The sequence below is a fragment of the Anomaloglossus baeobatrachus genome, chromosome 5 (assembly GCF_048569485.1).
Source record: "Anomaloglossus baeobatrachus isolate aAnoBae1 chromosome 5, aAnoBae1.hap1, whole genome shotgun sequence".
NCBI classification, from domain to species: Eukaryota; Metazoa; Chordata; class Amphibia; order Anura; family Aromobatidae; genus Anomaloglossus; species Anomaloglossus baeobatrachus.
This window is the reverse complement of record NC_134357.1, coordinates 257,687,706-257,715,274: the sequence shown is the minus strand read 5'-3', so window position 1 is coordinate 257,715,274 and position 27,569 is coordinate 257,687,706. Positions and strand designations below refer to the sequence as shown.

The 27,569-nt window shown below is 52.1% G+C and overlaps 1 protein-coding gene across 3 annotated transcripts in view; it reads right to left on the bottom strand.

Moving 5' to 3' along the window:
• The window catches only part of LOC142309938 (centromere protein Q-like), a 103,370-nt gene that overhangs the window by 27,366 nt on the left and 48,435 nt on the right, over window positions 1–27,569 (bottom strand). For all 3 annotated transcript variants that reach the window (XM_075347408.1, XM_075347406.1, XM_075347407.1), the window contains exons 6-7: window positions 4,882–5,011; window positions 4,403–4,516 (exon numbers count right to left, since the gene is read on the bottom strand). In XM_075347408.1, coding sequence (XP_075203523.1) covers window positions 4,403–4,516; window positions 4,882–5,011 — 244 coding nt within the window. The remainder of the gene's footprint in view (window positions 1–4,402; window positions 4,517–4,881; window positions 5,012–27,569) is intronic.

Below are 27,569 nucleotides of genomic sequence, written 5' to 3'. Positions count from 1 at the left end.
CCCTTGGACTGTTTAATGATGTCAGCCAATGGTTCGCCAAACAGTCTATCTCTAGATAAAGGCAGGCTGGTTAAACATTTTTTGGAACCAGCATCTGCTTTCCAGTCCTTTAACCACAAGGCTCTGCGCAAAACTACCGAATTGGCGGACGCCATTGAGGTGCGGCTGGTAGATTCTAGGACCGCATTGATAGCGTAAGACGCGAACGCGGACATCTGCGAGGTAAGGGACGCCACTTGCGGCACCGCTGGATGTAAGATAGCATCCACTTTTGCTAAACCAGCTGAAATAGCTTGGAGTGCCCATACGGCTGCGAATGCTGGAGCAAACGACGCGCCGATAGCTTCATAGACAGATTTTAACCAAAGGTCCATCTGTCTGTCATTGGCATCCTTAAGTGAAGCGCCATCCTCCACTGCAACTATGGATCTAGCTGCAAGTTTGGAAATCGGGGGGTCAACTTTTGGACACTGGGTCCAGCGCTTGACCACATCAGGGGGAAAAGGAAAACGTGTATCCTTAGAACGTTTAGAGAAACGCCTTTCTGGATGAGCGTCGTGTTTCTGGATTGACTCTCTGAAGTCAGAGTGATCCAAGAAAGCACTTAATTTACGCTTGGGATAGAGGAAACGAAACTTCTCCTGCTCTGCAGCTGCCTCCTCTGCTGAAGGGGCTGGGGGAGAAATATCTAACAGTCTATTGATGGCTGAGATAAGATCGTTTACCATGGCGTCCCCATCCGGGGTATCCAGATTGAGAGGGGTTCCAGGATAAGACTCCTGATCACTCTCATCAGACGCATCACAGGGAGACTGATTGCGCTGAGACCCTGAGCAGTGTGATGACGTTGAGGGTCTTTCCCAGCGAGCTCGCTTAGGGTGGCTGGGGCTATCATCTGAGTCATAATACTCAGCCTGTGAAGCCGGGGACCCCCTTGCAGTCTGGATTAAATCCAACTGAGGGGGATTAGAGGACAGAGACCTCGCCGTGTCCATAGACTGAGCCCCAGGCATGGATTGCAAAGTTTCAAGGATTTTTGTCATAGTCACAGACATATTATCCGCAAAAACTGCAAAGTCTGTCCCTGACACCGGGGCAGGACTTACAGGCGTCTCAGCCTGGGTCACTATCTCTCCTGACTCCGGCTGGCGAAGCAGCACCGGATCTGAGCATTGCACACAATGGGGGTCCTTGGAGCCTGCTGGTAGAGCAGCCCCACATGCAGCACACGCAGTGTACACAGCCCTAGCCTTGGCAGCCTTGCGTTTTGCGGATGACATGTTGCTGCCTCCTCAGAGTGATCTGGGTATACAGCCAGGAAGCGACCTCACAGTGCAAGCAATAAGGAAATTTATATATGTCCAGTGACACAGTACACTAATACACACTGAGGCACTAGAGGGGCCAGCTGAAAAGCCGCTTACCGCCCGCTTAAGAGCGGGTGTGTGATCTCCAAAGCCCCCTAGTCCAGGTCTCCCAGAGCCTTGCGTCCTTCCTCCAGCCAGACATGCATGTAATGGCTGCCGGCGTCCTGAGAGAGGAGGGGGGGCGGGCCCTGGGCGTTCCTGGCTAAGAGCGGGAAGCCTGCTTCCCTCTGTGCCTAGTGAGAGGGCTGGAGCATGTAAATCAGGCTCCAGCCCTCGTCGCTGCCGTGAAACAGCGTCTCTCCCCTACCCTGATTGACAGGGTGGGGGCGGGAATGAATCGGAGCTGCCGGCGTCCTAGGCCGCAAAAGCCGGGGACTAGATTTATAAACGCCACCGCCGTAAAAGCGCGGTCGGCGTGTCCCCGGCGAACTAAAAGTCACAGCAGCGCCGCCGGTCCAGCGGGGGTCGGCGCTGCGTTCCCACACACAGAAAAAAGTCCCCCAGTTAAACTGTAGGAACACTAGCTCTAGCGTTACGGTCCCCGGCGCACTACAACACCCAGCCAGCCCGGAGTGTGTCTGTGCCTGCCGGGGACACAGAGTACCTGTATGATGCAGGGCCATGTCCCTGATGGTACTCCTGCTCGGCATCCACCAGGTTCTATGGGTCTGTGGATGGAGCCCGGCGTCAGAGCTTTGAGGCCGGCAGGATCCCACTTCCACAGAGCCCTACAAGGGGATGTGGAAGGAAAACAGCATGTGGGGCTCCAGCCTCTGTACCAGCAATAGGTACCTCAACCTTACAACACCATCAACGGGTGAGAAGGGAGCATGCTGGGGGCCCTATATGGGCCCTCTTTTCTTCCATCCGAAATAGTCAGCAGCTACTGCTGACTAAAATCTGTGGAGCTATGCGTGGATGTCTGACCTCCTTCGCACAAAGCTTGAAAACTGGAGTACCCGTGATACCACGGGGGGGTATAGCCAGAAGGGGAGGGGCCTTGCACTTTTTAGTGTAGTGCTTTGTGTGGCCTCCGGAGGGCAGTAGCTATACCCCAATCGTCTGGGTCTCCCAATAGAGCGCTGAAAAAATGCAAATTTTTATGACTAAAGTAACATTTTTGTGGAAAAAAGTAAAATTTTCATTTTTTTCTTCCACATTGCTTTGGTTCCTGTGAAGCACCTAAAGCATTAATAAACTTCTTGGATGTGGTTTTGAGCACTTTGAGGGGTGTTGTTTTTAGAATGAGGTCACTTTTGGGTATTTCTGTCACCTAGGCCTCTCAAAGTCACTTTAAATGTGACGTAGTCTCTAAAAAAAATAGTTTTGTCAATTTTGTTGGAAAAGTGAGAAATTGCCGTTGAACTTTTTTTACCCTTCTAACTTCCTAATAAACAAAAAAAACTATGCTTGAAAAATTGCATTGATGTAAAGTAGACATGTGAAATGTTATTTAGAAACTATTTTGTGTGACATTGCAAAATTTTTGCCAAATTTCTGATATTTTTACAAATAAACGCAAAAAATACTGTCCTAAATTTACCACTATCATGAAGTACAATATGTCAAGAAAACAACCAGTGTCAGAATCACTAGGATATATTGAAATGTTCCAGAGTTACCGTATTTTTCGCTTTATAAGACGCACCGGATTATAAAGATGCACCCCAAATTTAGAAATAAAAAAAGGTAAAAAAAAAAAAGGGGTCTGTTTTATACTCCGGTGTTGTCTTACCGGAGGGGGGCGGCAGTGATGGTGAAACGGGGTCACAGGAGGCAGAGGTTGAGCTGGCAGCTGCGGCGGGTCCGTGGTGGCAGAGGCAGTCAGTGGCGGCAGCAAGCGCGGCGGGTCCGTGGCGGCAGGCGCAGTGGGTCAGTAGTGGCAGCAGCAGCGAGTGGTGTAGCAGGCCGGTACGGTGAGTGTCCCAATCTGTCCACGGTACCGGTTCAAATGATGGCGCCTTGAGCCGAGGGCTCCATCTGCGCACGCGCTGACTGCCGGCACCATTATTTGAAACTGGGACCGCGGATACACTGGGAAACCTGCCGCACAGTCGCCTGCATGCACAGAGTGGCAGCCAGCAGGCCGCCCGCTCACCCGCACAGAGAGGCAGCTTGCATCGACAGGCACCCGGCTGCCGCTCGCACGTAGCCACTGGCACCGGCTGCCGCCTGCACGCTAGCACAAGTACCCGGCTGCCGTACGCACGCAGCCACAGGCACCCGGCTGCCCGCACGCAGCCACAGGCACCCGGCCGCCGCACAGAAAGGTCTTCCCCCGGGTAAAGCTATACTCGGATTTTAAGACGCACCCCTCATTTTCCTCCCACATTTTTGGGAGGAAAAGTGTGTCTTATAATCCGAAAAATACAGTATAACATGTCAAAGTGACACTGGTTAGAATTGCAAAAAATGGCCTGGTCATTCGTGTTCAGGTGTAAAGGGGTTAATATTAACTCGAAACTGCTCAGCTCAGCATAGTTGGACAACATGATTATATTATATTGTAGCTGGCTAATCATCCTATAAGAAACTTACAAACCCAATTTTATCATCTGTTACATTATCCGGAGACGTTTGTTGAAAGATTACGGTGTCGTTGAGCACGTTTCAAGTTGCAAATAATAAGTTTATGCAATCTATTTAACAATTATATAATTATTATTTATTATTATAGCGCCATTAATTCCATGGCGCTTTACAAGTGAAAAAGGGTATACGTACAAAAATCATTAACAGTACAAAACAGACTGGTATAGGAGGAGAGAGGACCCTGCCCGCGAGGCTCACAGTCTACAGGGGATGGGTGATGGTACACAGTCTACATTATATCATTCTAATATATTTAATATAAGTTATATTTTAAATTTACATACTTTTCCTCGCTCTTCTTCCTTCCATCGCTCTATATAATTTCAACAACTGGTGCCCACTTATGTGAATGATTCGTCTCGCCATAACTTGATAACTATCTATACATCCATAAGCTGCCATGACATGCTGCTTTTTACTTCTTAATTGTGAATAGTACATACTTGGGGCTGGGATGTTTCGGATTCTTGTTCATCCAAGGTCTCAACCATTTTTTCTAAAGCCTCTATAGAGTTTTCTATCTTGTTTTCAGTGTCCACAGCTTCATTAATGTTATCCTAAGGAGAAAGCACAAGATAAACAACATGCACCATCAACCACTTCTGTAGTCGTTAGGTTTGTCCATGTGCCCTGAAAAAGATAAATGGGGCCAACAGTAGTCACTATAATTTCTGGTGAGGATCAGAGACATCGCCCTCCACCACACCCAGCCAACTGCACATTGGTGGCACATGAGAGCAATACGCCACCAGTGAATTTGATAAGGCAAATCCTTTAGAGCTTGGAGATGTCTGCAATTTCCCAGCTAAATGTTCATGGCATTCCCATACAATTACAGTGATCCAGATAAGTTACCGATCAATTACTACCTGAAATTAGAGGGATGAAGCTAAGGATGGCATTCAGTAAATGCAGCACCTACGTTCAGATATTTCAGAGTGTCTTTATTCGCCTCCATTCTTCGCTGCTCCTCCAGAATGCCTTTGGCCAGGTTTTTCAGCGTGTGTACTTCAGTTACAGGAAATGTCATTTTCTTGCAGAACTGTAGAAGCCTAAAGTAACCATCAAATACTAAGTCATAAATATCAGCAAGATTTTATAAGAGAACCTGCACCATACTTATAAAATACACACACTAGCTCCAAAAATAATTGGGGAACATTCCTCCTAAAGAAGGGAATTTTGTTTACTTACCGTAAATTCCTTTTCTTCTAGCTCCAATTGGGAGACTTAGACAATTGGGGTGTATAGCTATGCCTCCGGAGGCCACACAAAGCATTACACTAAAAGTGTAAAGCCCCTCCCCTTCAGCCTATACACCCCCCGTACTGCTACGGGCTCATCAGTTTTGGTGCAAAAGCCAGAAGGAGGAAAAAATTATAAACTGGTTTAAAGTAAATTCAATCCGAAGGAATATCGGAGAACTGAAACCATTTAACATGAACAACATGTGTATACAAAAACAGGGGCGGGTGCTGGGTCTCCCAATTGGAGCTAGAAGAAAAGGAATTTACGGTAAGTAAACAAAATTCCCTTCTTCTTTGTCGCTCCTAATTGGGAGACCCAGACAATTGGGACGTCCAAAAGCAGTCCCTGGGTGGGTAAATAATACCTCATAATAGAGCCGTAACGGCTCCGTCCTACAGGTGGGCAACTGCCGCCTGAAGGACTCGCCTACCTAGGCTGGCATCTGCCGAAGCATAGGTATGCACCTGATAGTGTTTCGTGAAAGTGTGCAGGCTCGACCAGGTAGCTGCCTGACACACCTGCTGAGCCGTAGCCTGGTGTCGCAAGGCCCAGGACGCTCCCACGGCCCTGGTAGAATGGGCCTTCAGTCCTGAGGGAACCGGAAGCCCCGAGGAACGGTAAGCTTCGAGAATTGGTTCCTTGATCCACCGAGCCAGGGTTGATTTGGAAGCTTGTGTCCCTTTACGCTGGCCAGCGACAAGGACAAAGAGTGCATCGGAGCGGCGCAGGGGCGCCGTACGAGAAATGTAGAGTCTGAGTGCTCTCACCAGATCTAACAAGTGCAAATCCTTTTCACATTGGTGAACTGGATGAGGACAAAACGAGGGTAAGGAGATGTCCTGATTGAGATGAAAAGGGGATACCACCTTAGGGAGGAAATCTTGGCGGACGTTGGTTTCCTAGCCTGTCTCATAGTGGCAATGACCTCTTGAGATAATCCTGAAGACGCTAGGATCCAGGACTCAATGGCCACACAGTCAGGTTGAGGGCCGCAGAATTCAGATGGAAAAACGGCCCTTGAGATAGCAAATCTGGTCGGTCTGGCAGTGCCCACGGTTGGCCGACCGTGAGATGCCACAGATCCGGGTACCACGACCTCCTCGGCCAGTCTGGAGCGACGAGGATGGCGCGGCGGCAGTCGGCCCTTCTCTTGCGTAACACTCTGGGCAACATAGCCAGAGGAGGAAACACATAAGGAAGCTGAAACTGCGACCAATCCTGAACTAAGGCGTCTGCCGCCAGAGCTCTGTGATCTTGAGATCGAGCCATGAATGTTGGGACCTTGTTGTTGTGCCGTGACGCCATTAGGTCGACGTCCGGCATCCCCCAGCGGCAATAGATCTCCTGAAACACGTCCGGGTGAAGGGACCATTCCCCTGCGTCCATGCCCTGGCGACTGAGAAAGTCTGCTTCCCAGTTTTCTACGCCCGGGATGTGAACTGCGGATATGGTGGATGCTGTGGCTTCCACCCACAGCAGAATCCGCCGGACTTCCTGGAAGGCTTGCCGACTGCGTGTCCCACCTTGGTGGTTGATGTAAGCCACCGCTGTGGAGTTGTCCGACTGAATTCGGATCTGCTTGCCTTCCAGCCACTGCTGGAAAGCTTTTAGGGCAAGATACACTGCCCTGATCTCCAGAACATTGATCTGAAGTGAGGACTCTTGCTGAGTCCACGTACCCTGAGCCCTGTGGTGGAGAAAAACTGCTCCCCACCCTGACAGGCTCGCGTCCGTCGTGACCACCGCCCAGGATGGGGGTAGGAAGGATTTTCCTTTCGATAATGAGGTGGGAAGAAGCCACCACCGAAGGGAAGCTTTGGTTGCTTGAGAGAGGGAGACGTTCCTGTCTAGGGACGTCGGCCTCCTGTCCCACTTGCGTAGGATGTCCCATTGAAGAGGACGCAGGTGAAACTGCGCGAAAGGGACTGCTTCCATTGCTGCCACCATCTTCCCCAGGAAGTGCATGAGGCGCCTCAAGGGGTGTGACCGACCTTGAAGGAGAGATTGTACCCCTGTCTGTAGTGAACGCTGTTTGTCCAGCGGAAGCTTCACTATCGCTGGAAGAGTATGAAACTCCATGCCAAGATATGTCAGTGATTGGACCGGTGTCAGATTTGACTTTGGAAAATTGATGATCCACCCGAAACTCTGGAGAATCTCCAGAGTAACGTTGAGGCTGTGTTGGCATGCCTCTTGAGAGGGTGCCTTGACCAGCAGATCGTCTAAGTAAGGTATCACTGAGTGACCCTGAGAGTGGAGGACCGCAACTACTGTAGCCATGACCTTGGTGAAAACCCTTGGGGCTGTCGCCAGGCCGAACGGCAGTGCCGCGAACTGAAGGTGTTCATCTCCTATGGCGAAGCGCAAGAAGCGCTGATGCTCTGGAGCAATTGGTACGTGGAGATAAGCATCCTTGATATCGATCGATGCTAGGAAATCTCCTTGGGACATTGAGGCGATGACGGAGCGGAGGGATTCCATCCGGAACCGCCTGGTCGTTACGTGTTTGTTGAGCAGTTTTAGGTCCAAAACAGGACGGAAGGACCCGTCCTTCTTTGGAACCACAAACAGGTTGGAGTAGAAACCGTGACCCTGTTGCTGAAGAGTAACCGGGACCACCACTCCTTCTGCCTTCAGAATGCCCACCGCCTGCAGAAGAGCCTCGGCTCGCTCGGGAGGCGGAGATGTTCTGAAGAATCGAGTCGGAGGACGAGAGCTGAACTCTATCCTGTAACCGTGAGACAAAATGTCTCTCACCCAACGGTCTTTTACTTGTGGCAGCCAGGTGTCGCAAAAGCGGGAGAGCCTGCCACCGACCGAGGATGCGGTGTGAGGAGGCCGTAAGTCATGAGGAAGCCGCCTTGGTAGCGGCACCTCCGGCGGTCTTTTTAGGGCGTGATTTAGACCGCCATGCGTCGGAGTTCCTCTGATCCTTCTGAGGCCTTTTGGACGAGGAGAATTGGGACCTGCCCGTACCCCGAAAGGACCGAAACCTCGACTGTCCCCTCCTCTGTTGGGGTGTTTTTGGTTTGGCCTGGGGTAAGGATGTTTCCTTTCCCTTGGATTGTTTGATGATTTCATCCAATCTCTCACCAAACAAACGGTCGCCAGAAAATGGCAATCCAGTTAAGCACTTTTTGGAAGCCGAATCTGCCTTCCATTCCCGCAGCCACAAGGCCCTGCGTATTGCCACCGAATTGACGGCTGCAACCGCCGTACGGGTCGCAGAGTCCAGGACAGCATTAATAGCGTAGGACGCAAATGCCGACGTTTGAGAGGTTATGGACGCCACCTGCGGCGCAGACGTACGTGTGAGTGCGTCAATTTGCGCCTGACCAGCTGAGATAGCTTGGAGTGCCCATACGGCTGCGAATGCTGGAGCAAAAGACGCGCCGATAGCTTCATAGATGGATTTCAACCAGAGCTCCATCTGTCTGTCAGTGGCATCCTTGAGTGAAGCTCCATCTTCCACTGCAACTATGGATCTAGCCGCCAGTCTGGAGATTGGAGGATCCACCTTGGGACACTGAGTCCAGCCCTTGACCACGTCAGGGGGAAAAGGGTAACGTGTATCCTTAAGGCGCTTGGAAAAACGCTTATCTGGATAAGCTCGGTGTTTCTGGACTGCCTCTCTGAAGTCAGAGTGGTCCAGAAACATACTCTTTGTACGCTTGGGAAACCTGAAACGGAATTTCTCCTGCTGAGAAGCTGACTCCTCCACAGGAGGAGCTGAGGGAGAAATATCCAACATTTCATTGATGGACGCAATAAGATCATTCACTATGGCGTCCCCATCAGGAGTATCAAGGTTGAGAGCGGCTTCAGGATCAGAATCCTGATCAGCTACCTCCGCTTCATCATACAGAGAGTCCTCTCGCTGAGACCCTGAACATTGTGATGATGTCGAGGGAATTTCATAGCGAGCTCGCTTAGTCGGTCTGGGGCTGCGGTCCGTGTCAGAGACCTCACCCTGGGATCCATGAGACACCCCAGGAAGACATTGCTGTTCCAACTGAGGGGGACCAGGGTGCAATGATTGCACAGTGCCCATGGCTTGAGATGCCGGCCTGGACTGCAAGGCTTCTAATATCTTAGCCATAGTCTCAGAAAGTCTTTCAGTAAAAACTGCAAACTCCGTCCCTGTCACCTGGACAGTGTTAACAGGTGGTTCTCCCTGGGCCACCCTTAGCAGAGGCTCCGGCTGAGAAAGTGCCACAGGGGCCGGGCATTGCACACAATGAGGGTCAGTGGAACCTGCCGGCAGTATAGCCGTACATGCTGCACAGGCAGCATAGTAAGTCAGTGCCTTGGCACCCTTGCTATTTGTGGACGACATGCTGTTGTCTCCTCTGAGCAATACAGGAGGGTATATAGCCACAAATCAACAGTGCACCCTACAGTGTAAAGTATAGACTATAATCATATAAACTATAAATACACTTCTGCACTAGTGGGGCCAGCACCACAGGTGCTGCTTACTGCCTGCGCAAAGCGGTTGTGTGGGCACCAGAATTCCTGCCTGGGTGTCCCTGAGCTTGTCTGTCCTCTCCAGCGTTAGCAGAGCTGAGAGGAATGGCTGCCGGCGTCCTGAGGAGAGGAGGGAGCCGTGGGCGTGACCCAGAAAAGTGCGGGAACTGGTGCCCCACTGTGCAGAGTGAGGGGGGTGGAGTATGCAAAGCATGCTCCAGCCCTCAGTGCTGCCGTCCTGTACAGCGTCCCGCCCTTCCCCTGACTGGCAGGGCTGGGGGCGGGAAGAAAGACACAAACACACTCAGCGACGCTGAAGTGTATAGTGGCACAAATGCAGCCAGCGCTGCTGTCCCCGGTGCACTAGCACACCCAGCAATGCTGGAGTGTTGCTGTGCGCGGTCCCCACGGGGACACAGAGTACCTCCAAGTAGCAGGGCCATGTCCCTGAACGATACTCGGCTCCTATCCAGCAGGGTCCTCAGGAGCTGTGGATGGAGCACGGTCTCCTGTGCCTGGAGACCGATGGGATCCCACTTCACCCAGAGCCCTAATTGAGGGATGGGGAAGGAAAGCAGCATGTGGGCTCCAGCCTCCGTACCCGCAATGGATACTTCAACCTTAACAACACCGCCGATAAGAGTGGGGTGAGAAGGGAGCATGCTGGGGGCCCTGTTATGGGCCCTCTTTTCTTCCATCCGACATAGTCAGCAGCTGCTGCTGACTAAGCTGTGGAGCTATGCGTGGATGTCTGACCTCCTTCGCACAAAGCATAAAAACTGATGAGCCCGTAGCAGTACGGGGGGTGTATAGGCTGAAGGGGAGGGGCTTTACACTTTTAGTGTAATACTTTGTGTGGCCTCCGGAGGCATAGCTATACACCCAATTGTCTGGGTCTCCCAATTAGGAGCGACAAAGAAGGGAATTTTGTTACTTACCGTAAATTCCTTTTCTTCTAGCTCCAATTGGGAGACCCAGACGATTGGGTGTATAGCTACTGCCTCCGGAGGCCACACAAAGCATTACACTAAAAAGTGTAAGGCCCCTCCCCTTCTGGCTATACACCCCCCGTGGGATCACGGGCTGCTCAGTTTTAGTGCTAAAGCAAGAAGGAGGAAAGCCAATAACTGGTTTAAACAAATTCAATCCGAAGTAACATCGGAGAACTGAAACCGTTCAACATGAACAACATGTGTACCCGAAAAAAACAAAAATCCCGAAGGAAACAGGGCGGGTGCTGGGTCTCCCAATTGGAGCTAGAAGAAAAGGAATTTACGGTAAGTAACAAAATTCCCTTCTTCTTCGGCGCTCCATTGGGAGACCCAGACGATTGGGACGTCCAAAAGCAGTCCCTGGGTGGGTAAATTAATACCTCAAGTTAGAGCTGTAAAACAGCCGTCCCCTACGAGGAGGCAACCGCCGCCTGCAGGACTCTTCTACCTAGGCTGGCGTCCGCCGAAGCGTAGGTATGCACCTGATAATGTTTGGTAAAGTGTGCAGACTCGACCAGGTAGCTGCCTGGCACACCTGTTGAGCCGTAGCCTGGTGTCGTAATGCCCAGGACGCACCCACGGCTCTGGTAGACTGGGCCTTCAGCCCTGATGGAACCGGAAGCCCAGCAGAACGGTAGGCTTCAAGAATTGGTTCCTTGATCCATCGAGCCAGGGTGGATTTGGAAGCCTGCGATCCTTTGCGCTTACCAGCGACAAGGACAAAGAGTGCATCCGAGCGGCGCAGGGGCGCCGTGCGGGAAATGTAGATTCTGAGTGCTCTCACGAGATCCAACAAATGCAAATCCTTTTCATACCGATGAACTGGATGAGGACAAAAGGAAGGTAAGGAGATTTCCTGATTGAGATGAAAAGAGGATACCACCTTAGGGAGAAACTCCTGAATCGGGCGCAGCACTACCTTGTCCTGGTGAAAAACCAGGAAGGGAGCTTTGGATGACAGCGCTGCCAGCTCGGATACCCTCCGAAGAGACGTGACCGCTACCAGAAAGGCCACTTTCTGTGAGAGTCGAGAAAGTGAAACATCCCTCAGAGGCTCGAAGGGCGGCTTCTGGAGAGCAACTAGTACCCTGTTCAGATCCCATGGATCTAACGGCCGTTTGTACGGAGGGACGATGTGACAAACCCCCTGCAGGAACGTGCGTACCTGAGGAAGTCGTGCTAGACGCTTTTGAAAAAATACAGATAGCGCTGAGACTTGCCCTTTAAGGGAGCCGAGCGATAAGCCTTTTTCCAAACCAGATTGCAGGAAGGAAAGAAAAGTAGGCAATGCAAATGGCCAGGGGGACACTCCCTGTGCCGAGCACCAGGATAAGAAAATCTTCCACGTTCTGTGGTAGATCTTAGCAGACGTGGGCTTCCTAGCCTGTCTCATGGTGGCCACGACCCCTTGAGATAATCCTGAAGATGCTAGTATCCAGGACTCAATGGCCACACAGTCAGGTTCAGGGCCGTAGAATTCAGATGGAAAAACGGCCCTTGTGACAGTAAGTCTGGCCGGTCTGGTAGCGCCCACGGTTGGCCGACCGTGAGATGCCACAGATCCGGATACCACGACCTCCTCGGCCAGTCTGGGGCGACGAGCAGGACGCGGCGGCAATCGGACCTGATCTTGCGTAGCACTCTGGGCAAGAGTGCCAGAGGGGGAAACACATAGGGCAGCTGGAACTGCGACCAATCTTGCACTAAGGCGTCTGCCGCCAGAGCTCTGTGATCGCGAGACCGTGCCATGAAAGTTGGGACCTTGTTGTTGTGCCGGGACGCCATTAGGTCGACGTCCGGCCTTCCCCAGCGGCGACAGATTTCCTGAAACACGTCCGGGTGAAGGGACCATTCCCCTGCGTCCATACCCTGGCGACTGAGGAAGTCCGCTTCCCAGTTTTCTACGCCGGGGATGTGAACTGCGGATATGGTGGAGGCCGTGGCTTCCACCCACATCAGAATCCGCCGGACTTCCTGGAAGGCTTGCCGACTGCGTGTCCCGCCTTGGTGGTTGATGTATGCCACCGCTGTGGAGTTGTCCGACTGAATTCGGATCTGCTTTCCTTCCAGCCACTGCTGGAAGGCTTGTAGGGCAAGATACACTGCCCTGATTTCCAGAACATTGATCTGAAGGGTGGACTCCTGCTGAGTCCACGTACCCTGAGCTCTGTGGTGGAGAAAAACTGCTCCCCACCCTGACAGACTCGCGTCTGTCGTGACCACCGCCCAGGATGGGGGTAGGAAGGACCTTCCTTGTGATAATGAGGTGGGAAGAAGCCACCATTGAAGAGAGTCCTTGGCCGTCTGGGAAAGGGAGACTTTCCTGTCTAAGGACGTCGACTTCCCGTCCCATTGGCGGAGAATGTCCCATTGAAGTGGGCGCAGATGAAACTGCGCAAACGGGACTGCCTCCATTGCTGCCACCATCTTCCCCAGGAAGTGCATGAGGCGTCTTAAGGGGTGCGACTGGCCTTGAAGGAGAGAGTGCACCCCTGTCTGTAGTGAACGCTGCTTGTCCATCGGAAGCTTCACTATCGCTGAGAGAGTATGAAACTCCATGCCAAGATATGTTAGTGATTGAGTCGGTGACAGATTTGACTTTGAAAAGTTGATGATCCACCCGAAAGTCTGGAGAGTCTCCAGCGCAACGTTCAGGCTGTGTTGGCATGCCTCTTGAGAGGGTGCCTTGACAAGTAGATCGTCCAAGTAAGGGATCACCGAGTGTCCCTGAGAGTGCAAGACTGCTACCACTGCTGCCATGACCTTGGTGAAAACCCGTGGGGCTGTCGCCAGACCAAATGGCAGGGCTACGAACTGAAGGTGTTCGTCTCCTATAACGAAGCGTAGAAAACGCTGGTGCTCTGGAGCAATCGGCACGTGGAGATAAGCATCCTTGATGTCTATTGATGCTAGGAAATCTCCTTGAGACATCGAGGCAATGACGGAGCGGAGAGATTCCATCCGGAACCGCCTGGTTTTCACGTGCTTGTTGAGCAGTTTTAGGTCCAGAACAGGACGGAAAGAGCCGTCCTTTTTTGGCACCACAAACAGATTGGAGTAAAAACCTTGACCTCGTTCCTGAAGAGGAACAGGGATCACCACTCCTTCTGCCCTTAGAGAGCACACCGCCTGCAGAAGAGCATCGGCTCGGTCGGGATGTGGGGAAGTTCTGAAGAACCGAGGCGGAGGACGAGAACTGAACTCTATCCGGTACCCGTGAGACAAAATGTCTGTTACCCACCGGTCTTTGACCTGTGGCAGCCAAATGCCGCAAAAGCGGGAGAGCCTGCCACCGACCGAGGATGCGGAGAGAGGAGGCCGAAAGTCATGAGGCAGCCGGCTTGGAAGCGGTTCCTCCGGCTGCTTTCTTTGGGTGTGAGTGAGTCCGCCAGGAATCTGAGCTCCTCTGCTCCTTCTGAGTCCTTTTGGACGAGGAGAATTGGGCCCTGCCCGAACCTCGAAAGGACCGAAACCTCGACTGTCCCCTCCACTGTTGAGGTTTGCTTGATCTGGGCTGGGGTAAGGAAGAGTCCTTACCCTTGGACTGTTTAATGATTTCAGCCAATTGCTCACCAAACAGTCTGTCTTGAGATAATGGCAAACTGGTTAAGCATTTTTTGGAAGCAGAATCTGCTTTCCATTCCTTTAACCATAAGGCTCTGCGTAAAACCACAGAGTTGGCGGACGCCATTGACGTACGGCTGGTAGAGTCCAAGACCGCATTGATAGCGTAAGTCGCAAACGCAGACATTTGCGAGGTCAACGACGCCACTTGCGGCACTGATGGACGTATGAGTCCACCTGCGCCAGACCAGCTGAAATAGCTTGGAGTGCCCACACGGCTGCGAATGCTGGAGCAAACGACGCGCCGATAGCTTCATAGACAGATTTCAACCAAAGGTCCATCTGTCTGTCATTGGCATCTTTAAGTGAAGCCCCATCTTCCACTGCAACTATGGATCTAGCCGCAAGCCTGGAGATTGGGGGGTCCACCTTTGGACACTGGGTCCAGCGTTTGACCACGTCAGGGGGAAAGGGATAACGTGTATCCTTAAGACGTTTGGAGAAACGCTTATCTGGATAAGCATGGTGTTTCTGGACTGCTTCTCTGAAGTCAGCGTGGTCCAGAAAAGTACTCAATTTACGTTTGGGATACCTGAAATGGAATTTCTCCTGCTGTGCTGCTGCCTCCTCCGCTGGAGGAGAAATATCCAGCAGTCTATTGATGGCCGCTATAAGATCATTCACCATGGCGTCACCATCAGGGGTATCCAGGTTGAGAGCAGTCTCAGGATTAGACTCCTGATCACCTAGCTCTGTCTCATCATACAGAGAATCCTCTCGCTGAGACCCTGACCAGCGTGATGACGCCGAGGGTCTCTCCCAGCGAGCTCGCTTAGGCTGCCTGGGACTGTCGTCCGAGTCAGAGCCTTCAGCCTGTGATGCCTGGGACACCCTTGGAGCACGGATTAGTTCCAACTGAGGGGGACCGGGGAACATTGAATCAGCAGTGCCCATGGTCTGAGTGACCGGCCTGGACTGCAAAGTTTCTAGAATTTTTGTCATAGTCACAGACATCTTATCAGCAAAAACTGCAAACTCTGTCCCCGTCACCGGGGCAGGGTTCACAGGCGTCTCTGCCTGGGCCACTACTAGCATAGACTCCGGCTGATGAAGTGGCACAGGGACCGAACATTGCACACAATGGGGGTCAGTGGAACCTGCCGGTAGATCAGCCCCACATGCGGTACAGGCAGCATATAAAGCCTGTGCCTTGGCACCCTTGCTTTTTGCGGATGACATGCTGTTGTCTCCTCAGAGCAATATAGGGGTATAAGCCAAGAAGCGACCGTACAGTGCAATATATAGGTACAGACAAAAGTACACCAAACAACACTGTGGCACTAGTGGGGTCAGCACCTAGGTGCTGCTTACCGCCCGCTTAACAGCGGGTGTGTGGTCGCCAGAATCCCCTGTCTGGGTCTCCCAGGGCTATGTCCGTTCTCCAGCTCAGACTGCGTGCAGGAATGGCTGCCGGCGTCCTGTGAAGAGGGGCGGGCCGTGGGCGTGCTGCAGACAAAGAGCGGGAAACTGGCGTCCCACTGTGCCCAGTGAGAGGGCTGGAGTATGTAAATAAGACTCCAGCCCTCGGCGCTGACTATTGTACAGCGTCTCTCCCCTTCCCTGACTGACAGGGCTGGGGGCGGGAACGAAACGTAACTAGGCCGCAGAAGCCGGGGACTAGATTTATAAGCGCTGCCGTCGTAAAAGCACGGTCGGCGCGAAGTCCCCGGCGCACCACAAGTCTCAGCCGCGCCGCAGTCTCCGGGGGCGGCCGGCGCGGTAGTTCCCCACACATAAACTCACTCAGCTAAGCTGCAGTGAGTATAACCCAAGCGCGCAGCGCTACTGTCCCCGGCGCACTAGAACGCCCAGCAACGCTGGAGTGTGTCTGTGCCTGTCTGTACGGGGACACAGAGTACCTGAATGTTGCAGGGCCTTGTCCCTGACGGTACCCAGCTCCGTATCCAGCAGGATCTCCGGGTCTGTGGATGGAGCCCGGCCTCAGAGCCTGGAGGCCGGTAAGATCCCACTTCACCAGAGCCCTCAGGGGGATGGGGAAGGAAAAACAGCATGTGGGCTCCAGGCTCCGTACCCGCAATGGGTACCTCAACCTTAACAAACACCGCCAACAAGAGTGGGGTGAGAAGGGAGCATGCTGGGGGCCCTTTAGCATGGGCCCTCTTTTCTTCCATCCGATATAGTCAGCAGCTACTGCTGACTAAACAGTGGAGCTATGCGTGGATGTCTGACCTCCTTCGCACAAAGCTTGAAAACTGAGCAGCCCGTGATCCCACGGGGGGTGTATAGCCAGAAGGGGAGGGGCCTTACACTTTTTAGTGTAATGCTTTGTGTGGCCTCCGGAGGCAGTAGCTATACACCCAATCGTCTGGGTCTCCCAATGGAGCGCCGAAGAAATGGGAATTATTTCCCAAAATACTGTCACATGTGGATGTCAGTGGTTGTTCCCTCGAGGGGTCATCAGTATTATTTTTGTTTCTATCCAGTAACTAAAGCGAACCCAGCGATATGGGCTAACAGTCTAATATGTATTGAGCCGCCTGACTCTCTTTTTCTTTTTTTCTTTGCATCTTTTTATTAACATTTTACAAATTTTAATACAAGAAATACAAGGAATAAGGGAGGAATTAGGGAAAGGAAAAACAGGAATAGACATGAAGGAAAACAGAAAAACCAACAGTTACAGTACCTTGTGAAAGTATTCGGCTCCCTTGAATTTTTCAACCTTTTCGCTCATTTCAGGCTTCAAACATAAAGATAAAAATGTAATGTCCTGATGAATAATCAACAATAAGTGGGACACAATTGTGAAGTTGAACAAAATTTATTGCTTATTTTAAACTTTTGTAAAAAATAAATAACTGAAAAGTGGGGCGTGCAATATTATCCGTCCCCTTTAAGTTAATACTTTGTAGCGCCACCTTTTGCTGCGATTACAGCTGCAGTCGCTTGGGGTATGTGTCTATCAGTTTTGCACATCGAGAGACTGAAATTCTTGCCCATTCTTCCTTTGCAAATAGCTCGAGCTGAGTGAGGTTGGATGGAGAGCGCTTGTGAACAGCAGTTTTCAGCTCTTTCCACAGATTCTTGATTGGATTTAGGTCTGGTCTTTGACTTGGCCATTCTAACACCTGAATACATTTATTTGTGAACCATTCCATTGTAGATTTTTTTTTATGTTTGGGATCATTGTCTTGTTGGAAGACAAATCTCCGTCCCAGTCTCAGATCTTTTGCAGACTCCAACAGGTTTTCTTCAAGAATGGTCCTGTATTTGGCTCCATCCATCTTCCCATCAATTTTAACCATCTTCCCTGTCCCTGCTGAAGCAAAGCAGGACCAAACTATAATGCTGCCACCAGCATGGGGATGGTGTGTTCAGGGTGATATATCGTTTGGCATTGTGCCCAAAATGTTCGATTTTGATTTCATCTGACCAAAGCACCTTCTTCCACATGTTTGGTGTGTCTCCCAGGTGGCTGCATCTCTGATCAGTCTTCTCCTTGTTTGAGATGAAAGTTTGGATGGACGGCCGGGTCTTGGTAGATTTGCAGTGGTATGATATTCCTTCCATGTCAATATGATCGCTTGCACAGTGGTTCTTGGGATGTTTAAAGTTTTGGAAATCTTTTTGCAACCAAATCTGGCTTTAAACTTCTCCACAACAGTATTACGGACCTGCCTGTTGTGTTCCTTGGTCTTCATGATGCTCTCTGTGCTTTAAACAGAACACTGAGACTATCACAGAGCAGGTGCATTTATACGGAGACTTGATTACACACAGGTGGATTATATTTATCATCATCAGTCATTTAGGACAACATTGGATCATTCAGAGATCCTCAATGAACTTCTGGAGTTTGTTTGCTGCATTGAAAGTAAAGGGGCCGAAAAATATTGCACGCCCCAATTTCAGTTATTTTTTACAAAAATTTAAAATAAGCAATAAATTTTGTTCAACTTCACAATTGTGTCCCACTTGTTGATGATTCTTCACCATAACATTAAATTTTTTTATCTTTTTTTGAAGCCTGAAATGTGGGAAAAGGTTGAAAAATTCAAGGGGGCCGAATACTTTCGCAAGGCACTGTAAGTGTTGCCTTTATGGCCAATGATTCAAAAGTATTAACATCAAATGTTTTGTCACCAACGTACTTGGAACAACAAAACAATAATATACATGAGAAATAATAATCATTACATGTCAGGAGGCTAATGCGGGCGTCACACGAGACGATCTATCGTGCAATGCACCGTCGGGGTCACAGTTTTCGTGACGCACATCCGGCATCGTTTGCAACGTCGTTTTGTGTGACACCTCAGAGCGACGCTGAATCGGTTACAAATCGTGAGTCGTGTACACGTCGCTTATTTTTAAAAAATCGTTTATTTTTCATGGCACTGATTGTTCATCGTACCCGGGGCAGCACACATCGCTCCGTGTGACACCCCGGGAAAGACGAACACAGCTTACCTGTGTCCCGCCGGCAATGCTGAAGGAAGGAGGTGCGCGGGATGTTTACGTCCCGCTCATCTCCGCCCCTCCGCTTCTATTGGCCGGCGGCTGTGTGACGTCGCTGTGACGCCGAACGTCCCTCCCCCTTCAGGAAGAGGATGTTCGCCGCCCACAGCGAGGTCACTCAGCAGGTAAGTATGTGTGACGGCGGTTTAACGACTTTGTGCGACACGGGCAGCGATTTGCCCGTGACGCACAAACGACGGGGGCGGGTACGATCGCTCGTGCGATCGCACGATAGATCGTACCGTGTGACGCCCGCATAAGTTAATGCAGACTAGGCATAAATGTTTCCGCTCATAAAAACCATCTCAATTTGAGATGAAGCAATAAGAAAATTTGCCATATTCTACTCGTGGTAAAATATGTGTCTGCATGGGTCTTTAAACTCTTCTATACCCATTAACAATAGTGCCAGTTAGGGGGAGAGAATGAAACTCTGTGATGTAACTTTATTTATTAGATCACACACATATTCCCACATCTTTTTTTAAAGCTGGACAACTCCAAAAAATATGCAAAATAGACCCATTTTGTCCACACTCTCTCCAGCACAAAGGAGAGTTAGATACGGACATTTTGTGTAGCTTTTGAGGAGTAGAATACCAACGTGAAAGCACCTTAAAGTAAGTTTCTTGCAACGTGGCGCAGGAATTGTTAGATAATGTTAAATTCAATGATTTTTGACACTGTTCCAGTTGAAAAGTTTGACCAAGATCTTTCTCCTAGTTCAGAATATTTGATCTTTTATCAAATTGGAGGTCTTCATTAATAATGGCATAAATGTTGCTAGTTTTCCAATATAATGTATTTTGTGGGTTAAATAAAATAGCCAAAAAAATCTACTGGTAGTGAAAAAGTTAACTTTTTGTTTTTATTTAAGTACTTGTTAAGGAGTGTCCAATTTGCCAGTTCGTTTAAAGGGAGATTAAATTTATAACTAATTGTCTGGAAAGGTAATAAGCTATTATTACATGAAATATCATTGAAACTGTTTAGATTATACTTCCTCCGTGTTGTTAAGTCTAGCCTAGGGACCAATACTTCAAATACTTCAATTGAGATTGTCCTGATGTCTACAAGTTCACTTTTATTTTTACATAAAATCCTATTGAGTTGTTTCCATGCAGAGATTGTAGCTTTTATTGTTATAAATGTAGGTAATGGAGTTTTTTTAATTTATAAGGGGGGCTAAGATTGTGGCTCTCATAGATCTGTTTTTATTTGTATTTTTTTCTATTCTACCCAACTAGACTCCGGATCATCCAAAAGATATTTCTGCCTCTCTCTTCTGAGAAAGATGATGTAAGGAGACATATGCGTCAGGATTGTTTGAATTCACATGCCTGGACCCTTTTGTGCTTTATATATTAAGACAGAAATCTGAAGACAGCTTTCTTCTCTCTCTCTCTCTCTCCACAGAAAACTCAAAAGGGTAAGTGTAATGGGGGAGATCTGTCTGCTGAACATGTGTTTAAGGCTACTTTCACACTTGCGTTGGACGGCTTCCGTAGCATTGCGTTGTGTGACGGATGCGTTGCATATAGTGGCACAACGGATGCTACGGATCGTACAAAAGAACGGAAAGCTTTTTTTTCTTCTTTACAGTTTTACCGGCAGCAGACTATTGTGAACGATCAGCTGATCGCTCTCAATACCCGGCTGCCGGGCGCTCAGCTGATCATTCGGCCACCGAGAATGTGTGCAGGGGGCGAGTGCGGAGTGGGTGGAGCCGAGCGGGCCATGGCGCTGAGGACAGGTGAGTGTGCGTGTGTGTATGTGTATATGTGTGTGTGTGTGTACATACATGCGGAGTGGAGTGCGGGAGGGGGCGGAGCCAAGCGGGGAAGTGACGGGCTCCCTGCACACATAGCGAGGGTAAATATCGGCAAAGCACTTTGCTTGGTTACTCGATAAAAAAGTTAAATGCTGCGTTCCTCCCGCCCGGCGCAGCGTCAAAATAACGACGCTGCGTCGTCCAGCAGATGCAACGCTGACACTTGCGTTACAGTGCGTCGTCCATACAAGTCTATGGAGAATAGCGCAGTGCGTTAACGGACTGCGCTATTATCCATAGTGATGGACTGCGCTGAACGCAAGTGTGAAAGTACCCTAAAAGATAGCTATCTAAGGTGTATGAAGCATATGTCCAGCTGAAACCTGCAGTCCTAGATCAGCCCCATGGTCTCGGTCTGAATGGAAGCAGAAGTTATCACGAGGCTGAAAGCTATTACCGTAGCAGCAGGGAGCAGGCCCCCGATGTGTGATTTAATGTCCCAGAAGGGAGGAGGAGCACCAAGAAGGAACTCCTGAGTTTCGCTGAATTGCAGGTACTACAAGGATTGGAAACAGCACTCTGGAGGTTATCTTTATAGTTTATAAGGGCAGAGGAATTAGAATAAGGTTTTACCTCCATGGAGTACCCCTTTAAAATGTCTTGTGGAGAGAGTAACACAAGCCCCAGTCAGCAGACTCTCATACAGCCAAATCATATATGATATGTTGCACTAAGGAGGAACAACACTCCAAAATACTGTGTCTATAAATAGAGATTTTGATTTGGCTTTTATCCTGTTACTAGAAGGTGGCCCGATTCTAACGCATCGGGTATTCTAGAATTTACGTATTGTGTAGTTAATATATAATTTTTGTTATATATATATAGATGTTGTTGTGTGTAGTTGCCAAGTGTTTGTGTGGGGCGCTGTAAATGTTCTGGGTGTTGTCTGGGTGGGGGGGTGGTGAGAGTGGTGTTGTTTGTGCGTTGCGTTGTGTGTTGCATTGTTTGTGGAGCGCTGTGTGTCTGTAGCGTTGTGTGTGTGTGGTGCTGTGTGTGTTGCGCGGTTTGTGTGGGTGTGTGTGTGTGGGGGGTGTGTGTGTGTGTGTTTTGGGGGGAGGTATGTTTTGTGCAATGTGTGTGTTGCGCGGTATGTGCATATATTTGTGTGTGCCACGGTGTTTGTGTGTTGTGTGTGTGCAGCATTGTCTGTGTGTGTGTGGGTGTCTTTGTAGGGCGGTGTTTGTGGTTCCCAGTGTGTGTGTGGTGTGTTGTGCGGTGCGTGTGTGGCGCTGTGTGTGTGTTTTGGGGGGTGGTGTGCACCCCCCATCGTGGTCCACCCCCCATGCTGCACCCCCCATCGTGCTCCTTCCCCCATGCTGCGCATCCCCCATCGTGCTCCATCCCCCATGCTGCGCACCCCCCATCGGGCTCCATCCCCCATGCTGCGCACCACCATCGTGCTCCATCCCCCATGCTGCGCACCCCCATCGTGCTCCATCCCCCATGCTGCGCACCCCCCATCGTGTTTCATCCCCCCATTCTGGGCACCCCCCATTGTGCTCCATCCCCCATGCTGCACCCCCCCATCGTGCTCCATCCCCCATGCTGCACCCATCGTGCTCCATCCCCCATGCTGCTCTCCCCATCGTGCTCCATCCCCCATGCTGCGCACCCCCCATCGTGTTTCATCCCCCCATTCTGGGCACCCCCCATCGTGGTTCACCCCCCATGCTGCACCCTCCATCGTGCTCCATCCCCCATGCTGCACTCCCCATCATGCTCCATCCCCCATGCTGCGAATCCCTCACAGAGGAGTATAATAGGAGGATTATAATAGGAGGAGTATAATGGGAGGAGTAGTCCTGGGGACAGAGGAGTATAATGGGAGGTGTTATCCTGGGGGGAGGTGTACAGGTGCCCAATGTGTGCGGGGGGGCGTGGCCGAGTGGGCATAGTGTGAGGGGGCGTGGCCAAGTGGGCATAGTGTGAGGGGGTGTGGCCTAGCGGGCATAGTGTGAGGGGGCGTGTCTTAGGGGGGGGTATAGTGTGAGGGGCGTGGCCAAGTGGGCATAGTGTGAGGGGCGTGGCCTAGCGGGCATAGTGTGAGGGGGCGTGGCCTAGCGGGCATAGTGTGAGGGGGCGTGACCTAGCGGGCACAGTGTGAGGGGGCGTGGCCTAGCGGGCATAGTGAGGGGCCGTGGCCTAGCGGGCATAGTGTGAGGGGGCGTGGCCTAGCGGGCATCGTGTGAGGGGGTGTGGCCTAGCGGGCATCGTGTGCGGGGGCATCGTGATTTGTTAGATGGACACTGGCATTATAAGACGGACCCCATTTAAAATTAAAAAAAAAAATTCTCTTTTCCTTCACCAAATTTGGGGGTGCGTCTTATAATCAGGTGCGTCTTATAAAGCGAAAAATACGGTATATAATCTCTACTCCATTCTGCAATGCACAAAAAATAACGGCGTCTGGTCTTGTTCCGGTGCCTCCTCTCTTCTTATGATCACTGTCCTTCTTGCCTACTTTGTGTCCTTCGTCATTCACACAGTGTGATCCATTGTGCTCCTGCACAGACGTACATCTCTTTGCCCTACTGTGAGCAGAGCAAAGCATTGTAGTGCGCATGCGTGGAGAAAAGCCAAAAAGAGCTGGCGCATGCGCACTACAATACTCTGCTGTGCCCTCTGCAGGGCAGAGAGAAATACCTCTGCACGGCTGTGCGATAGGAGACACTGTGCGGATGACATAGGATGTGTCATCCACACAAAGCAGGGAAGGAGAATGGCAATCATAAGAAGAGGAGATCAAGACCAGAGATGCCCATTGGACTGGACTGCCCCGTTTCCAAGAATATTAAAAGCTATTTTTTTTGTGCCTTGCAGAGCAAATTGAGGACCTATATAGATCACTAGAAGGTGGCTCGATTCTAACGCATCGGGTATTCTAGAATTTATTGTGTAGTTAATGTATGATTTTTGTTATATATATATATATATATATAGATGTTGTTGTGTGTAGTTGCCAAGTGTTTGTGTAGGGGGAGGTATGTTTTGTGCAATGTGTGTGTTGCGCGGTTTGTGCATATATTTGTGTGTGCCACGGTGTTTGTGTGTTGTGTGTGTGCAGCGTTGTCTGTGTGTGTGTGGGTGTCTTTGTAGGGCGGTGTTTGTGGTTCCCAGTGTGTGTGTGGTGTGTTGTGCGGTGCGTGTGTGGCGGTGTGTGTGTGTGTTTTGGGGGGTGGTGTGCACCCCCCATCGTGGTCCACCCCCCATGCTGCACCCCCCATCGTGCTCCTTCCCCCATGCTGCGCATCCCCCATCGTGCTCCATCCCCCATGCTGCGCACCCCCCATCGTGCTCCATCCCCCATGCTGCGCACCCCCATCGTGCTCCATCCCCCATGCTGCGCACCCCCATCGTGCTCCATCCCCCATGCTGCGCACCCCCCATCGTGTTTCATCCCCCCATTCTGGGCACCCTCCATCGTGGTCCACCCCCCATGCTGCACTCCCCATCATGCTCCATCCCCCATGCTGTGCACCCCCCATTGTGCTCCATCCCCCATGCTGCGCACCCCCCATCATGCTCCATCCCCCATGCTGCGCACCCCCCATCGTGCTCCATCCCCCCTGCTGCACCCCCCATCCTGCACCCCCCATCGTGCTCCATCCCCCATGCTGCGCACTCCCCATCGTGCTCCATCCCCCATGCTGCGCACTCCCCATTGTGCTCCATTCCCCATGCTGCGCACTCCCCATCGTGCTCCATCCCCCATCGTGCTCCATCACCCATGCTGCGCACCCCCCATCGTGCTCCATCCCCCATGCTGCGCACCCCCCATCGTGCTCCATCCTCCATGCTGCGCAACCCCCATGCTGCGCACCCCCCATCGTGCTCTATTCCCCATGCTGCGCACCCCCATCGTGCTCCATCCCCCATGCTGCGCACTCCCCATCGTGCTCCATCCCCCATGCTGCGCACCCCCCATCGTGCTCCATCCCCCATGCTGCGCACTCCCCATCGTGCTCCATCCCCCATGCTGCGCACTCCCCATCGTGCTCCATCCCCCATGCTGCGCACCCCCCATCGTGCTCCATCCCCCATGCTGCGCACTCCCCATCGTGCTCCATCCCCCATGCTGCGCACTCCCCATCGTACTCCATCCCCCATGCTGCGCACCCCCTATCGTGCTGCACAGTCACACATCAGACAGTATACACGCACACATCTGATCGCATACACTCACACCCCACTTCTGCCTGTGCCCTCCGGTGGGCGGTCCCAGCAGCTGTGCTGCACGCCGTGCTCCTCTGCCTTCTGCCGACACGCACACACCCGATCGCATACACGCACACACCCGATCGCACGGGAGCCCACACCAGCGTAGGGCGGCAACCCCAGCAATGCGAGGGTATGTGTCGGCTGGGTTGCCGGCGTACGCTGGTGTGGGCTCCCGGGGGTACAGCACTCACCTGGGAGTCGGGGCTCCGTGTCGGTTCGGGGAATGCGTGTGGGGGGGCGGGGCCAGGGTGGGCGTGCAATGCGTGAGGGGGGCGGGGCCGAGTTGCCAATGCGTGCAAGGGCCGGGGCGAGAGGCCAATCCGTGTGGGGGCGGAGCCTGGGTGAGCGGCCAATCCGTGCGGGGGGGCGGAGCCGAGCGGCCAATGAGAAGCTTGTCGCGGTAACGACAGAATTTTGGAGCAAGACAGACAGACAGACAGAATAAGGCAATTATATATATAGATTCTAGTATACTGTAACAGAGGGCTTACAGGTACTGGCCATACATTATCTGGGAAAAAAAATGTTAACTGGTTCACTTTAAGCTGGACATGCAAATTGCCTGTTCACAGAGGAAGAGGATTTGAACTCTACTGCTACCTATCGGAACTAGCAGTCCTATAAGTAAATATCAACCCTTTAATGAGCCATATCTATCTATCTATATATATAATTGCCTTATTCTGTCTGTCTGTCTGTCATGCTCCAAAATTGTGTCACCGTGACAGTGTCACCGTGACATGTCCTTACGGTGGCACAAAGCTGATTGGCCGCTGGGCTCGCCATGGCCCCGCCCCCCCCACACCGATTGGCCGCTCGCCCAGGCTGCGCCCCCACACGGATTGGCCAGCCGCTCGCCCAGCCTCCGCCCCCCCCACAGATTGGCCTCTCGCCCCGGCACCCTGCAGGCATTGGCAATTCGGCCACGCCACGCCCCGCCCCCCCTCACGCAACGCACGTTAGCTCTGGCCCCGCCCACCTCCCCCCGCGCATTCCCCGAACTGACAGGGCTGTCACGGAGGTGAGTACTGTACTCCCCCCCCCCCCTCTCCCCCCCCCGCGCATTCCCCGAACTGACACGGCTGTTAAGGGGGGTGAGTACTGTACTCCCCCCCCCCCATCCCCCATCCCCCGCTCGCATGGGAGTGGTGTGGGCTCCCGTGCGAGCGGGGGACGGGATACGTTGGCATGGTTACAAGCGCATCGAGGTCCTGTAGCGGCGGAAGATCCACACGCACACACACACACACACACATCAGCTCACACTCACTCTCACACTCACTCTCACACACACCTCACACACACATCACACACATCACATCGCATCCACACACTCACAGCATCCGGCGATATTCCTTGCTTCTCGGCCTCGATACTGTGCTGTTGTGACCTTCCAGGACCTGACGGAGGATCACATGGCCAGAAGCATGTGGTATCTCCGGATGTTGTGACTGTGAGCGCGTATGTGCGATATCGTCAGTGTCTGTGTGTGTGAGTGTATGCGATCGGGTGTGTGTGTGTCGGGATCGGGTGTGTGTGAGTGGATGCGATCGTGTGTGTGAGTGGATGCGATCGTGTGTGTGAGTGGATGCGATCGTGTGTGTGAGTGTCGGGATCGGGTGTGTGTGAGTGTATGCGATCGTGTGTGTGAGTGGATGCGATCGTGTGTGTGAGTGTCGCCAGAGGAGGGGACAGAGAGGGGCTGAGGCTGGGGACAGAGAGGGGCTGAGGCTGGGGACAGAGAGGGGCTGAGGCTGGGGACAGAGAGGGGCTGATGCTGGGGACAGAAGGCTGATGCTGCGGGTAGAGAGGCTGATGCTGGTGCAGCATGGGGGATGGATTACAATGGGGGGTGCGCAGCATGGGGGATGGAGCACGTTTGGGAGTGCGCAGCATGGGGAATGGAGCACGTTTGGGAGTGCGCAGCATGGCGGATGGAGCACGTTTGGGAGTGCGCAGCATGGCGGATGGAGCACGTTTGGGAGTGCGCAGCATGGCGGATGGAGCACGTTTGGGAGTGCGCAGCATGGCGGATGGAGCACGTTTGGGAGTGCGCAGCATGGCGGATGGAGCACGTTTGGGAGTGCGCAGCATGGCGGATGGAGCACGTTTGGGAGTGCGCAGCATGGCGGATGGAGCACGTTTGGGAGTGCGCAGCATGGCGGATGGAGCACGTTTGGGAGTGCGCAGCATGGCGGATGGAGCACGTTTGGGAGTGCGCAGCATGGCGGATGGAGCACGTTTGGGAGTGCGCAGCATGGCGGATGGAGCACGTTTGGGAGTGCGCAGCATGGCGGATGGAGCACGTTTGGGAGTGCGCAGCATGGCGGATGGAGCACGTTTGGGAGTGCGCAGCATGGCGGATGGAGCACGTTTGGGAGTGCGCAGCATGGCGGATGGAGCACGTTTGGGAGTGCGCAGCATGGCGGATGGAGCACGTTTGGGAGTGCGCAGCATGGCGGATGGAGCACGTTTGGGAGTGCGCAGCATGGCGGATGGAGCACGTTTGGGAGTGCGCAGCATGGCGGATGGAGCACGTTTGGGAGTGCGCAGCATGGCGGATGGAGCACGTTTGGGAGTGCGCAGCATGGCGGATGGAGCACGTTTGGGAGTGCGCAGCATAGCGGATGGAGCACGTTTGGGAGTGCGCAGCATGGCGGATGGAGCACGTTTGGGAGTGCGCAGCATGGCGGATGGAGCACGTTTGGGAGTGCGCAGCATGGCGGATGGAGCACGTTTGGGAGTGCG